The 15548-nt window shown below is 42.8% G+C and overlaps 1 protein-coding gene across 1 annotated transcript in view; it reads left to right on the plus strand.

Annotated features, from left to right (window-relative positions):
- Nucleotides 1–15548, plus strand: part of LOC137369779 (piezo-type mechanosensitive ion channel component 2-like) — a 1207705-nt gene that overhangs the window by 1147080 nt on the left and 45077 nt on the right. Inside the window, exon 51 of the mRNA XM_068031235.1 lies at nucleotides 8276–8448. Within this exon, the coding sequence (XP_067887336.1) occupies nucleotides 8276–8448 (173 nt within the window). The remainder of the gene's footprint in view (nucleotides 1–8275; nucleotides 8449–15548) is intronic.

The raw sequence follows: 15548 nt of genomic DNA on the forward strand, positions 1-15548 counted from the left end.
GAACAGAATGTACTTTCGTACTTTGTACTTTCGAATTGTTTCTTTAAATGTTTCCCACTGTTCATTTACTGCCATACGTTCCAGTCTATTTACCCAATTAACCTTAGTCAATTCTCCCCTCATACCTTTATAATTGGCTTTAAATTTAAGATTCTTCTTTTTGATTCAAATGTGTCACTTTCAAACTTAACATGAAGTTCAATGGTATCAAAATCCTGGAACTCCATTCCTAACAGCACTGTGGGTATACCTACCCCAAATGGACTGCAGCGGTTCAAGAAGGCAGCTCATCACCACCTTCTCAAGAGCAATTAGGGATGGGCAATAAATGCTGGCCTGGCCAGTGACGCCTACATCCCATGAATGAATTTTAAAAAAATTGTGATCACTATTTCCCAGTGGATCTTTTACTATGACATTGCTTACTAACCCTGCTTCATTACACAATACAAGATCTAAGATAGCTTTATCCCTAGTCAGTTCTACAACGTATTGCTCCAAAAAATTGTCACACAAGCATTTTACAAATTCATCTTCTAGACCGCTGTTGCCAATTTGATTGTCGCAGTCTATATGCAGATCAAAGTCCGCCACAATTAATACATTACCTTTTTTGTATGCGCCAATAATTTCCCATTTAATGTTCTGTCCAATAACTACTGTTAGGAGGCCTGCAAATTACTCTCACCAGTGTTTTCTGACTCCTGCTATTCCTAATTTCCGCCCAAACTGATTCTACTTCATGATCTTCTGAGGCCAGATCCCTTCTTAATGTCCTTATGCCATCCTTTACTATCAAGGCTACCCCTCCTCCTTTGCCATTCTGTTTGTCCGAAATATTGTGTACCCTGGAATATTTATTTCCTAACCTTGATCTCCTTGTAACCATGTCTCAGTAATGGCAATTAGATCTAGATCATTTATCTCTATTCGTGCCACTAGTTCATCTATCTTATTACAGATGCTTCGTGCATTCTAATAAAGGAATTTCAATTTCATTTTCGTACCGCTATTCCCTGCAATTACCTTATTTGTCAATGTACAATTTTTGATAAATTCTCTATCCCTTCCTGTCCCATTCTGTTGGAGTTACCCACATCAGTATCCTGCTCCAATGCCTTGACCTCTCTCTTTGGATTTCTAAATCTTCCTTTACCCAAACCCTCCCCCCACCCACCTCTGTTAATTTAAAGCCCTGTCCACAGCCGTAGTTATGCGATTGGCCAGGACACTGGTTACATCCTGGTTCAATTGAAGCCCATCCCAACAGAATAGCTCCCTCTTCCCTGAGTACTGATGCCAGTGCTCCAAGAATCGAAACCCCTTCTTCCCACACCACTCTTTGAGCCACGCGTTTAGTTCTCTAATCTGCTTGACCCAGTGCCAATTTGCGCGTGGCTCAGGTAACAATCTGGAGATGATTACCTTTGATGTTCTGCGTTTTAGTTTGGACCCTAACTCCTCAAATTCTCTAAGCGGAACATCATTAGATCTAGCTATGTCATTGATTCCCACATGGACAACGACAACTGGATCATCCCCCTCCAGATTCCTCTCCTGGAGATATCGTACCAGAAACCCACCCAAGTTGACGGATGGGCAAAAGGTATAGATACGAGACCAAGGCAGAGATTGAGTGATTATCCAGTGAGATGAAACTCATCAGAGATCTTATTTAGTACATTCTCCAGAAAGTACTGTGAGATGAAATAGGAAAAACCTTATTCTTATTCCTCAAAGATATCTATCAGTCATATTTCTGGATGAACCAGATGTTGCTCCTGATGGTCAGAGAAAACCGGATACTACAAACCACAATGGAGGTCATCCAAGTCAGAGAAAAATAACTGATCTTCCGAGTCTGATAGGAACACGATCAGAGAGAGTCGTGAAGCCTCCTGACAGATTGAATTTGGGGGAGATGGGGTTGTACATAACGTAAAAATGAATGTGTGTGTAATATACATGGACAAAGACTTGGGGGAGATGTAGTATAAGGGTCTAAAACGCTTAATGTTTGGGATAGTAAGAGTAACATCTCCCACTGTGATGATGATGTATGAGATCATGTGTAATGGGCTTGGGAGAAGCAAGAAACATTATGCAGATTAAGAGCTAGACAGGCTTATAGAAAGTGTAATAAAAACAAGAAATGCTAGAACCACTCAGCAGGTCTGGCAGCATCTGTGGAAAGAGAAGCAGAGTTAACGTTTCGGGTCAGTGACCCTTCTTCGGAACTGACAAATATTAAAAATGTCACAGGTTGTAAGCAAGTGAGGTGGGGGTGGGGCAAGAGATAACTCTTGCCCCACCCCCACCTCACTTGCTTATAACCTGTGACATTTTTCATATTTGTCAGTTCCGAAGAAGGGTCACTGATCCGAAACGTTAACTCTGCTTCTCTTTCCACAGATGCTGCCAGACCTGCTGAGTGGTTCCAGCATTTCTTGGTCTTATTTCAGATTTCCAGCATCCGCAGTATTTTGCTTTTATTGTAGAAAGCGTATATAGTCCATGTAAGTATCTAAATATGGAAAAATCTTTTCACCCAGAGGGTTGTTGGAATCTGGAACGCACTGCCTGAAGAGGTGATAGAGGCAGGAACTCTCACAACATTTAAGAAGTATTTAGATGAGCACTTGAAACGCCATAGCATGCAAGGCTATGGGCCAAGTGCTGGAAAATGGGATTAGAATAGTTAGGTTTTAGATGGCCGGCACAGACACGATGGGCCGAAGGGCCTGTTTCTCTGCTGTATAACCCTATGACTCTGTGACTCTATCTCATGAGCCACTTCTTTTAACACCCTAGGATGAAGTCCATCAGGACCCAGGGAGTTGTCAGCCTGCAGCTCCAACAATTTGTTCAGTACCACTTCCCTGGTGATAATTTTCTTGATTTCCTCCCTCCCTTCCATTTCCTGATTTACAGCTAATACTGGGATATTACTTGTATCCTCAATAATGAAGACTGATGCAAAATATCTGTTCAATTCATCTGACATCTTTTTATCCATTATTAACTCCCCAGACTCACTTTCTATAGGACTAACGCTCACTTTGTTAACTCTTTTCCTTTTAAAATATCTATAGAAACTCTTACTATCTGTCTTTATATTTCTGGCTAGCTATCTCTTGTACACTAATTTTACCTTTTCTTATCAATCTTTTAGTCATTCTTTGCTGTTTTTTATATTCTGTCCAATCTTCTGACCTGCCTCCCATCATGCACTATCTTTAACTGTTTTAGTTAACCACGGATGGCGGTCCCACCCTTGGAATTTTTCGTTCTCGTTGGAATGTATCTATTCTGTGTATTCTGAAATATCCCCTTAAATGTCTGCCACTGCATCTCTATTGACCTACCCCTTAACCTGATTTGCCAGTTCACTTTAGTTAGCTCTGCTTTCATGCCCTCACAATTGCCCTTATTTAAGTTTAAAATACTAGTCTTGGACCCACTCTTCTCTCCTTCAAACTGAATGTAAAATTCAATCACATTATGATCGCTGCTACCTCGGGGTGCCTTAACTATGAGGTCATTAATTAATCCTATCTCGTTGCACAATATCAGGTCTAGTATAGCCTGCTGTCTGGTTGGCTCCAGAATGTATTGTTCCAAGAAATTATCCCGAAATCATTTTATATACTCCTCATCTAGGCTACCTCTGCCCATCTGATTTTTCCAGTCTATATGTAGGTTAAAATCCCCAATAATTATCGCTGTACCTTTCTGACAAGCTGCCATTATTTCTTCCTTTATACCCTGTCCTACAGTGTGGTTAATGTTAGGTGGCCTGTATACCACTCCCACAAGTGACTTCTTGCCTTTATGATTTCTCATCTCTACCCAAGCTGCTTCTACATCCTGGTTTCCTGAACTTAGGTCATCCCTCTCTATTGCGCTAATACCATCATTAATTAACAGAGCTAACCCCTCCACCTTTTCCGAGCTTCCTGTCCTTCCGAAATGCCATGTCCCTTCAATATTCAGGTCCCAATCTATGTCATCCTGCAGCCATGTCTCTGTAATGGCTGTCAGATCGTACTTATTTATTTCTATTTCTATTGCACTCTCAGTTCATCTGTTTTGTTTCAAATGCTCTGTCCATTCAGATACAGAGCCTTTAGTTTTGTCCTTTTATTATTTTTGTAACCTTATCTGTTGATTTACTCTTAGATTTGTATGCTCCGTCCCTTCTTGTCACAGTCTATTTATCATTTCCCATATTAATGTCTTTCTCTCTTGCCTTGTCTCTACTCCGTGATTTACCATATCTTCCCAAATTTGATGCCTTGCCCCCACTATTCAGTTTAAAGCCCTCGCTACTTCCCTCTTTATGCAGCTCACTAGAACACCAGCCCCAGCACGGTTCAGGTGTCCCAGACTGTCCCAACAGTACAGCCACCATTTTCCCCAGTACTGGTGCCAGTGCCCCACGAACTGGAACCCACTTCTACCTCACCAGTCTTTGAGCCACGCATTAATTTCTCTAATCTTATTTGTCCTATGCCAGTTTGCACATGGCTCAGGTAATAATCCAGAGATTATTACTTTTGAAGTTCTGCTTCTTAATTTGGCACCTAGTTCCTCATACTGACTATGCAGAACCTCTTTCCTTGTCCTGCCTATGTCGTTGGTACCTACATGGACCACAATGACTGGATCCTCCCCCTCCCACTGTAAGTTCCTCTGCAACCCTGAGCAGATGTCCCGAACCGTGGCACCAGGCAGGCAACACAGCTGTCTGGACTCTCACTCTTTGCTGCAGAGAACAGTGTCAATCCCCCTAACTATACTGTCCCCTACTACCACTACATTCCTTTTTTCTCCCTCCACTTGAATGGCTTCCTGTACCATGGTGCCATCCACCCTGTAGCCCTCCCTCTCATCCAAACAAGCTGAAAGAATCTCAAACCCGTTGGGCAATTGCAAAGGCCGAGGCTCCTGCACTCCTGCCCTCTGGGTCCCCTTACCTGCCTCAGCTGGAGCCACATTCTCCTGTCCCTGACCACTGACCAAATCATAAGGCACTATCCTAAAGACCGCCTCCTGGTAGAGTATGGCTACCCAACCCAAACTCGATGGGACCCGACGACATGTGTCGTGTTCAGGTTGGGTCGGGTCGCTCTTGCGGGTCCGGCATTCAGGCTCAGGTTGGGTCGGGCCGGGTCGGACACACTTTATCACCACCTCCAGTACGTGGCTCCAATCTTATTGTACTTTTTAAACCTTTCAAGTCCAGTTGCAGTTTTTCTTGCTTATCTACACAAGCTTAAAAAGTGACAAACGGAAGCTAGGTTAACTGGACATTCCAGTGGTTGGGTCAGGTCAGGCGCGGGAGAAAATGAAAGGATTCGGGCCGGGTTGGGCTCGGGTCGGATGTGGTTCTGTCGGGCTAGGGTCGGGTTTCATTTGCAGACCCGAGCAAGCCTTTACCTCCTGGTACAAAATGTCCAGGTAACTTTCCCCCTCCCTGATGTGTCGGAGTGTCTGCAGTTCTGACTCCAGTTCAGTGACTCCGAGCCAAAGCTCTTCGAGCTGCAATCACTTACTGCAGATGTTTGCCCTGGATCGCACTGGCAGCCTGGAGCTCCCACATGCTGCAGCTGTGACACATCACTTGTCCTGCCATCCTTAATGTGTTTTAATGAACTACTTAATTATGTTATTCAATTATTTATATATATATATATATATATATATGTTATTAAGCTTACCACTAGTTCCTTTACTGTTTTAAGCGTTAGGATTAGAATGGACCTTAATCACTTACCAGATACTCACCAAACAGGTAGCTTCTTCCCAAACCAATCACCTAGCTGCTTGCCTGTGATGTTTGATGCTATGTTTGATTTAAATTAAATTAAATTAAAAGCTTACCTGTATACTCACCCCAGCAGCTCTCTGTTTGATGGCAATTATTTATCCTACATTTTGGCCGTGTTGTTGTAGGTCTCAAGCTAAGCTGTAGAGGTAGGCATTCGTAACTAAGATCCCATTACACTGTTGTCTTTAATGATTCAAGTTGAGAGAATTTTTCTTGGATTTGTTATATTGTCACATTTGGAAAATTAGATTATAGTCATTTATAACAAACAGTAATAACATTAAAATTTCAACCTACCTGACCAGTCCATTGATATCTTCCTGCGGTCTACAGCTTTCTTCCTCACTATAAACACATGACCAATTTTTGTATCATCTACAATCTTCTGAATCATACCCCCTACATCTGAATCATACCCCCTAAATCATTGATGTCTACTTTGAAAAGTAAGGGAACTAGTACTGAGCCCTGTGGAACCCAACTGGAAACAGCCTTCCAGTCACAAAAACACCCGTTGACTATTACCCTTTGCTTCCTGCCATTGAGCTAAGTTTGGACCAGCTTGCCACTTTCCCTTGGATACTATGCACTCTTCTGTTTCTGACCAGTCTGCCATCTGCGACCCTGTGGGTCACAGACCTGGAACGCTAACTCTATTTCTCTCTCCACAGATACTGCCAGACCTACTGAGTATTTCCAACACTTTCTGTATTTAAAAAGTTCTTGGATATGCATTTGAAATCCTGTAACTTATAAGACTACGGGCTGACAGCTAGGAAGCAGGATTAGGCTGTATAGCTCTTTTTCAGTAGCACAGACACAATGGGATGGATGGCCTTCTTCTGTGCTGTAAATTTTCTATGTTTCTATTTCCTCAATATTAACAGAAAAAACAGTAAAGCTCATTTTTGTCTCCGTTAAGCTCTGGTGTGCTAATAAGGCAGATTATGAAATCAGGTGGAAATCAATTCACTGCACTCCTGTTGGTATTGGGTTTCAATGAATCTTGCAGTTGGGCCTGGAGTGGGCCGATGAAGCTGCAGTCAAGGCTTCACTTGGCTTTGTAAAATGGGGATGGGGAATGGCACTGTACAGGGCTATGGTGAATGCAAAGTCTGCAGCATGGACACCTGGAGAGAAGAATGCCTCAAGCAAACTTGCAGGTGGGGAGGCCTTTAATAGCCCTACACGTCTTGGAAAAAAATTACTTAGGCCTCTTAAAGGCTGTTCTTGGATTTTTTTAATTTTTCTTATTGCTGACATTTTGACTTTGTGCCAGTAGATATAGATTTTTTTTAACCTCAGCTTCCCTTATTGGCACCAGTGGGTTTGTCAATATGCATCCTCTGAGTTGAAATGTTTGGGGAAAGAAGAACTGTGGAGAAGTACCAGACAGGTCAGACTGTCCAAGAAGTACTCTGCCCTCTCGCCAGCACCCACATTTACACATCGCCAGAAAATGGTATTCTAGTTCGCTTTGGTAAATGTTGTGTTGGTGACACAAGTCCTCCCATGGATGACTGTTCCAGAAGCCCCCTGGTGATATTGTTATGATTTGCAAATACCTGACTATTTTGCTGAAAGTTTCTGCAAAAACACTCCAATCAAAATGTGCCAGGCTTTAGATAGTGCTACATGAGAACAGATATGCCAAGATGAACAGGAGCCAGCTTTGCCTTTTTACGTCTAACTGCAAAGTTGGCATTAACCATTTCAGCAGCCCCTGAAAAACCATTGTCTGAGCCAGCAGGGAAGCAACTGCTGAACTGTGCCATGTTGCTGTAAGGACACCTGTGGTTACCATGCAGCAAAGGTCTTACACTAGCACAGGTACAATAAAGGCCAGGTGTTACTTGAAAGCTGACTGTACCTTTTTTGTAGGCACACTGAAATGGTGACCTACGAGATGGTATTGTGGAGTGCTACAGATGGCAATTTCCCCACATGCATCGCATGTAGTAGCTAGCAGCCATTCAAAGTGGAGCTGAAAAGCTGTGCTGCCCTATCATCCATCTCTAGGCTCATGCCTAAGGCTCCCTTTTCCTTCATCTTGACCTGCCACCACTTAATCTTAGCAAAGGCTGCATATTGGGTTATGATGAATCTTACAAGGTTCTCTGGAAACTTTCTGAATTTTTGTCATGCTCATTGTAATTGGTCCATCCCTGTAAAATTGACTTAGGTGCATTATCCTCTCCTATTAGTGGTGTCATCTGGCGATCAACCTGAGTTTGCACCTGAAGTTCTGAGCTTAGACAAGAGAACCGAGTGCAGTTTACACTTGAGATTCAAATGGGCCTTCAAGCAGTGCTAAATATATTAGAATTGACTTACAACTGAAGATGAAAGTCAACCCTACTGGATCACCAAAAATAGCATCTGTGTTAATGGTCTCTGGAAGTGGAATTGGTAGAGGTGGAATTCACAGTGAATTTTTTTTCTTAGGCTGCAATGCAGTTCCTGGATGCATACATGAAAGAAGACATTCTAATTGCACATCTTGAAGGAAATTCAAATTCTCTTTGGACCATCAGTCCACCAAGTCGGGCGAAGATGATCGAAGAATTAAATGATAATGCTTCAAAGGTCTCCATTGTTGTTTCTTGGTCTGTTCAAAGGTAAAGTACTATGAATGCTTGATTGCTAGTAAATTTAAGTTTACACACAATTTTCCCCTGTTTGGAAATACTATGTCTTAATAGTTTTGTGATTTACATAACTGAAATAATTATGGAATCTGGAAAATATAACCAGGATTTTCTGCTTCTACATAACTCCCCCCAAAATTTTCCATTCATTAAAATGAATGGATGAACAATTACATATTGGTGAGCGCAGAAACAGAAAATCCCAGGCTATAACTCAGTCAATTTCAAATAATTAGGATGAACTGAAGTCTTAAATTCGTTACTTGATCTTTACCATTATGTATAGTGTTACGACCAGGTGAGAAAGTTATCTAGGGGCTGTTACTATCTTCACCAGGTCTTATTGTAACAGGGTTTAATTTTAAACACATAGTGTTTTGAGCTCCCCTTTTTGTGAATCCTTGTTCACAGTTTTCCAATTATAAGACAAAGAAACCAATTCACACAGTCTTTCTGAGGTTTAAAGAAGAAAGATGACATTTTATTTAAACTTAATCTCTAATTCGATTCACGCCTATGTATATACGACGCGCCCACGCTAGCATGCACAAGCGATATACACATGCAGATAGGAACAGAAAAGAGAAGAGGAAAATATAGTAGAGAGGGGTTTGAGGCAATATCTTGTTACGGTGCTTCGAGCTCACTGTAGTCCTTTTGTAAGTAGTCTTGCTTTTTGTTGGGGCCCAGTAGTCGTCTAAAAACCTTGTTCACGTAGGAAACTTTTCTCTCTTTGACTTTCATGTGCTTTCACAAGATTCAGTTCCATGGGAAGGAAATGGAAGCAGGCAGGAGAGAGGTCTTCTTGCTTCAGTTCCAGGAGAGATCTTTACTCCATGAGCACACAGCTTTGTCTGAGTTCAAATCCTTTGTTGGAAGTTCAAATTCATAAAAGCTCCAGCCAGCTAGTCATGTGACTTAAACTGGTTTGACCACTTCTTCTGTCTATTGGGGTAGCAATGACTGGGTCCCTTTTCCAACACTGCTAGTTACTATACAAAAATGTCTTTCTAGTCAGGGGCTTGCAATTTTAAGTTTTAATGTCCATGGGGCGAAATAATGGGTGCCTCAGTCTTGGTAGGTGGGGCTTGACAGTAGTATATACTAAATATTAAAGAAATGTTTCAGTTTGTCGTCTAACTCTTTATTGTTCTGTGGTGGACATGTTCAGACAGTAAGGTGATCGGATGAATACCGGCTAAAGGTATACAACATTGCTTGTCAGGTGACTTAGTATGAGTGTTACTCAGTATCGCCTTGTGGGTAAATATTCTATTCAGAATATTTTACGTCGATTTCATATTCCAGTGGCTGAGAGGTGAAATGCATTTTAATTAGCTGCATATACATGGAAGATGGAAGATATTTCAGAAACTTAGCATTGTTTGCATCCATTAAAAATAATTAAGTTGGAATATTGAAAGACAACACTTTAAAAACAAACTGGGTGAGCTTACATACGTATTAGGAGCTAGAGTAGGCCACTTGGCCCCTCGAGCCTGCTCCACCATTCAATAAGATCATGGCTGAACTGATTGTAACCTCGGCTCCACATTCCTGCCTACCCCCAATAACCTTTCACCCCCTTGCTTGTCAAGAATCTATATATCTCTGCCTTAAAAATATTTAAAGCCTCTGTTTCCACTGCCTTTTGAGGAAGAGAGTTCCAAAGACTCTCAACCCTCTGAGAAAGAAATTCTCTTCATCTCTGTCTTAAATAAGGAGACCAATACTGTACACAATACTCCAGATGTGGTCTCACCAATGCCCTGTATAACTGAAGCAGAACCTCCCTACTTTTGTATTCAATTCCCTTCACAATAAATGATATTCTATTAGCTTTCCTGTTTATATACTGTACCTGCATACTAACCTTTTGCGATTCATCCACTAGGACACCCAGATCCCTCTGCAATCTCTCACCATTTAGATAATAATCTTTTTTATTCTTCCTGCCAAAATGGACAATTTCACATTTTCCCACATTATACTACATTTACTCGATCTTTGCCCACTCACTTAACCTATCTACATCCCTTTGTAGCCTCCTTATGTCCTCTTCACAACTTACTTTCCTACCTATCTTTGTGTCATCATCAAATATAGCAACCATACCTTCAGTCCCTTCATTCAAGTCATTTTTTAAATTGTAAAAAGTTGAAGCCTCAGCACAGATCCCTGTGGCATGCCACTCATTACATCTTGCCAACCAGAAAATGACCCATTTATTAGATTAGAGATACAGCTACTCTCTGTTTCCTGTTAGCTAGTCAATCTTCTGTCCATGTCAATATGTCACCCCCTTTACACCATGAGCTTTTATTTTTTGCAATAACCTTTGATGTGGCACCTTATCAAATGCCTTCTGGCAATCTAAGTGCAGAACAGTTCAGTAATTTAACCCATCCAGTGAGAAACTGAAATGATCAGATTGGCCACCCATTTGACACCTGGGCTGATTTTACTTTCCATTGAGGACACCATTGAAGCACCAGTTGCAGAAGTACTGAGGATAGCAAGGGAACAGAATGCATTCTTTAGTTTAGTTTAGTTTAGAGATACAGCACTGAAACAGGCCCTTCGGCCCACCTAGTCTGTGCCGACCATCAACCACCCATTTATACTAATCCTACACTAATCCCATATTCCTACCACATCCCCACCTGTCCCTATATTTCCCTACCACCTACCTATACTAGGGGCAATTTATTTTGGCCAATTAACCTATCAACCTGCAAGTCTTTGGCATATGGGAGGAAACCGGAGCACCCGGAGGAAACCCATGCAGACACAGGGAGAACTTGCAAACTCCACACAGGCAGTACCCAGAATTGAACCCGGGTCGTTGGAGCTGTGAGGCTGCGGTGCTAACCACTGCACCACTGTGCCGCCCCAATTTCAATGTCCATCACCAAGAGTGGCTTGATAGTACTTCCACTGAGCAAGCTGGCTGATTCCTGAAGGACGCAGCTGCCAGACTGGGATTGTGGCAGGTAGTGAGTTACCAAAATACTGAAAAAACATTCTTAATCTTGTCCTCACCAACCTACTTTGTTGTAGATGTATCTGTCCATGATAGCATTGGTAGGAGTGGCCACCACAGTCCTGGTGGAGACCAGTTTCTGTCTTCACACTTAGGGCACCCTGCATCATTCTAAGTGGGGTGGATTAAGGATAGATATAGCAGCTCAAAACTGGACATCCATGAGGAGCTGTGGGCTCTCAGCAGTAGCAGAATTGTATTCCAGCACAACATAACCTCATGGCCCAGTATATTCCTCACTCCTCCATTAGCATCAAACCCAATGATGAACCCTGGTTCAACAAGCAGTGCAGAAGAGAATGCCATAATCATCACTGGATGTATCTGAAAATGAAGTGTCAACTTAGTGAAGCTACAATAAAGGATCATATGTATGCTAAACAGAGAAAACTAAACAGCAAAATGATCCCACAATCAATGGATCAGGTCAAAGTTCTGCCACTGTGCCACACCAAGTCATGAATGGTGTTGGCAATTAACAGTAGGAGGCGGCTCCATGAAAATTCCTATCCTCAGTGATGGTGGAGCCCAGTATGTAAGTGGATACAGCAAAGGCTGTGGGCCCTGACAACATCTCAGCAGTCTTGCAGAAGACTTGTGTTCCAGAACTAGCTATGCCTCTAGCCAAGCTGTTTCACTCTCGCTACAACGCTGGCATCTATCCGACAATGTGGAAGATTGCCCAGGTACGTGCTCTTCACAAAAATCTAATCCGGCCAATTACCACCCCGTCAGTCTACTCTCGATCTGATGAGAGTGATGGAAGATTTCATCAATAGTGCTATCAAGCTGCACTTACTCAGCAATAATCAGCTCACTGACGCTCAGTTTGGGTTCCACTAGGACCACTGAGCTCTAGCTGCAACAACACTTAAGCTTAACACCACCCAGACCAAAACAATCTGCTTGATTGATACCTCATCCACTAACCTAAGCATCCACTCCCTCCACTACCGGCTTTGGCTGCAGTGTATACTACCTGCAGGACACATTACAGGCTTCTTCAGTAGCACCTCCCAAACCCTCAACCTCCACCACCTAGAAGAATGAGGACAGAAGTTGTGTGGAAACGACATCACCTCCAGGTTTCCCTCCAAGTCACAAACCATCCTGACTTGGAAATATATTGTCGTTCCTTCATCGTTACTGTATAAAAATCCTGGAACCCCTACCTAATAGCATTGTGGAAGCACCTTCACCCATATGTTCAGCACCATTTGCAACCCCTCAGATACTGACGCAGTCCATGTAGAAATGCAGCAAGACCTGGACAATATCCAGGCTTGGGCTGATAAGTGGCAAGTAACATTCGCGCCACACAAGTGCCAGGCAATGACCATCTCCAACAAGAGAGAATTTAACCATCTCCCCTTGACATTCAATGGCATTACCATCGCTGAATCCCCCACTATCAACATTCTAAGGGCTACCATTGACCAGAAACTGTACTGGAGTAGCCATATAAATACCATGGCAACATGCGCAGGTCAGAGGCTAGGAATCCTGCGGTGTGTAACACATCTCCTGACTCCCCAAAGCCTGTCCACCATCTACAAGGCACAAGTCAGAAGTGTGATGGAATATTCTCCACTTGCCTGGATGGGTGTAGCTCCAACAACACTCAAGAAGCTCAACACCATCCAGGACAAAGCAGCCTACTTGATTGGCACCCCATCTACAAGCATTCACACCCTCCACCACCGACGCACAGTGGCAGCAGTGTGTACCATCTACAAGATGCACTGCAGCAACGCACCAAGGCTCCTCAGACAGCACCTTCCAAACCAGCAACCTCTACCAACTAGAAGGACAAGGGCAGCAAATGCATGGGAACATCACGATCTGCAAGTTCCCCTCCAAGTCACACACCATCCTGACTTGGAACTATATCGCCGTTCCTTCACTGTCGCTGGGTCAAAATCCTGGAACTCTCTTCCTAACAGCACTGTGGGTGTACCTACCCCTCATGGACTGCAGCTCACCACCACCTTCTCAAGGGTAATTAGGGATGGGCAATAAATGCTGGCATAGCCAGCGATGCCCACATTCCATGAATGACTAAAAAAAAACATACTGCAGTAGCTCTAGAAGAAGGTCCAGAATCAACTTCACAAGGGAAACTAGGGATGGGTAATAAATACCGACCTTGTCAGTGATGCCCACATCCTTAGAATTAATTAAAAAGTTATTGATTCATTTCAACCATTCGTGGTCTCTATTGAGGCTCACTCATGACTTATGGCATTACTTGATGAGTGCTAGCATACCCTTCATGTTCTCACTATGCTTCCTCATATTGACAATATCAAAGTCTGAATTGGAACAGACTGGTTTTGAAGAATGCAGTTGGTTTCTTGTCCCTTCGTCGCCATTGTTGCATATCACAGTGTGGGTCTCTAATGCTTTCAGAAGGTGCTGCACGTAATTTCACATAATCCGTATTTCTTTTTGCTGGCTAGGTTTGCCCTCTGAATGTTTATTTTGCCCTTAAAGTGGAGGCAGTTTTGTACTCAGGTGGCAACATGTTTTGGCCAAAATGTTGTGTAACCCTTGTCACACCATAGATACTTAGTGATATTCTTGCACTCCACTGGTATGTGGCTTAAAATAGTGAGCCAGAACATGTGCCTCCTGCACTTTGTAAAAATTGAAACCACTTTCATTCAGTATCTTGGCTGCTCAGGGTCACTCTGTTGGATCTCCAAAGTAGGCTTTTTTTTGCAGTTCACCATTCTGATGAGCTGTTGAACACTGTAATTTTCGATCTCCAGGGCCGTCTTCACCTCCAGTATTAATGTTTCATTGCTGACCACCTGTCACGGGGTCCTTGGCTTTTCATCTTGCTGCTGGTAGTATTTGGGCAGATCATATTGTGTCTGCCCACCAAATACATTTTCTGACCAATGTATTAATTGAGCATTCAAGTCTTGATGATAATGCACTGTTTAAGGATGTCTCCCCGTGGTAGATAACCGTTTCCTGTAATTTGTGTAATAGGTTCGCATCTGTGTGCTTCCTTGCTTACAGCAATCTCGTAAGGCCTAAAGTGATGAGGCAAAATCTTTAATAATGTCAGAGATTACTGTCGCTAGTTGTTGGCCTTCTGCTATTGTCACCCTCCTTTACACGATAGCTTTGCCTGAACTGATCCCTAGCACTTACATAACTTATTTCCATCCAGCTGCTTTAGACCCAGCAAATTCTCCTTTGCTTCTTTGCTCTCCTTTGCTGAGTTCTTAGCTGTGTTTTACGCATTTGCTTGTTCTGCACCATCAGTCAAACTAGTGGATGAGAACAAGGACTGCAGGGTGGATGAACAAACTAACCATGGCACCATGGTGCAGGATGTCATTCAAGTGAGGGGAGTGAAAAGAAATGTGGTAGTGATCGGAGACAGTATAGTCAGGGGGATAGATACAGTTCTCTGCAGCCACGACCACGAGTTCTGAAGGTTGTGTTGCCTCTTCAGTACCGGGATTAAGGACATCTCCTCGCAGCTGGAGACAAACTTGGAGTGGGAGGGGAAGGATCCAGTTGTCTTGGTCCATGTAGGAACCAATGACATAGGTGGAACTAGAAATGATGTTCTACTGAGAGTGTTTAAGGAGTTAGGGTCAAAATTAAAACTCAGAACTTCAAAGGTAATTGTTACCTGAGCCAAGCAGGTTATGGAATTGAACGCATGGCTCAAAAATGTGGGAAGAACCAGTACTGGGGAAAGAGGGAGCTGTTCCATTGGGATGGGCCTCACTTAAACTGGGCTGGGATCAGTGGCCTGGCAAATCTTGTAACTAGGGCTGTGGATAGGGCTTGAAACTAAAAAGAGGCAGGGGAGGATTCAGGTGAAGGGAGATTTAGAAATCTCAAGAAAAAAGTCAAGGCAATAGAACAGTGTAGCTGTTTGTGTATGGACAAGTAGATTGGGACAGGAAGGGACAGAGATTTTAATGGTAATTGTGCATTAGCAATTAAGGTCCAGTAGGTAAAGTAGTAGTAAAAAACTAAAATTAAAGGCTCTTTATCTGAA

Source organism: Heterodontus francisci, chromosome 5 (assembly GCF_036365525.1).
Source record: "Heterodontus francisci isolate sHetFra1 chromosome 5, sHetFra1.hap1, whole genome shotgun sequence".
NCBI lineage: Eukaryota > Metazoa > Chordata > Chondrichthyes > Heterodontiformes > Heterodontidae > Heterodontus > Heterodontus francisci.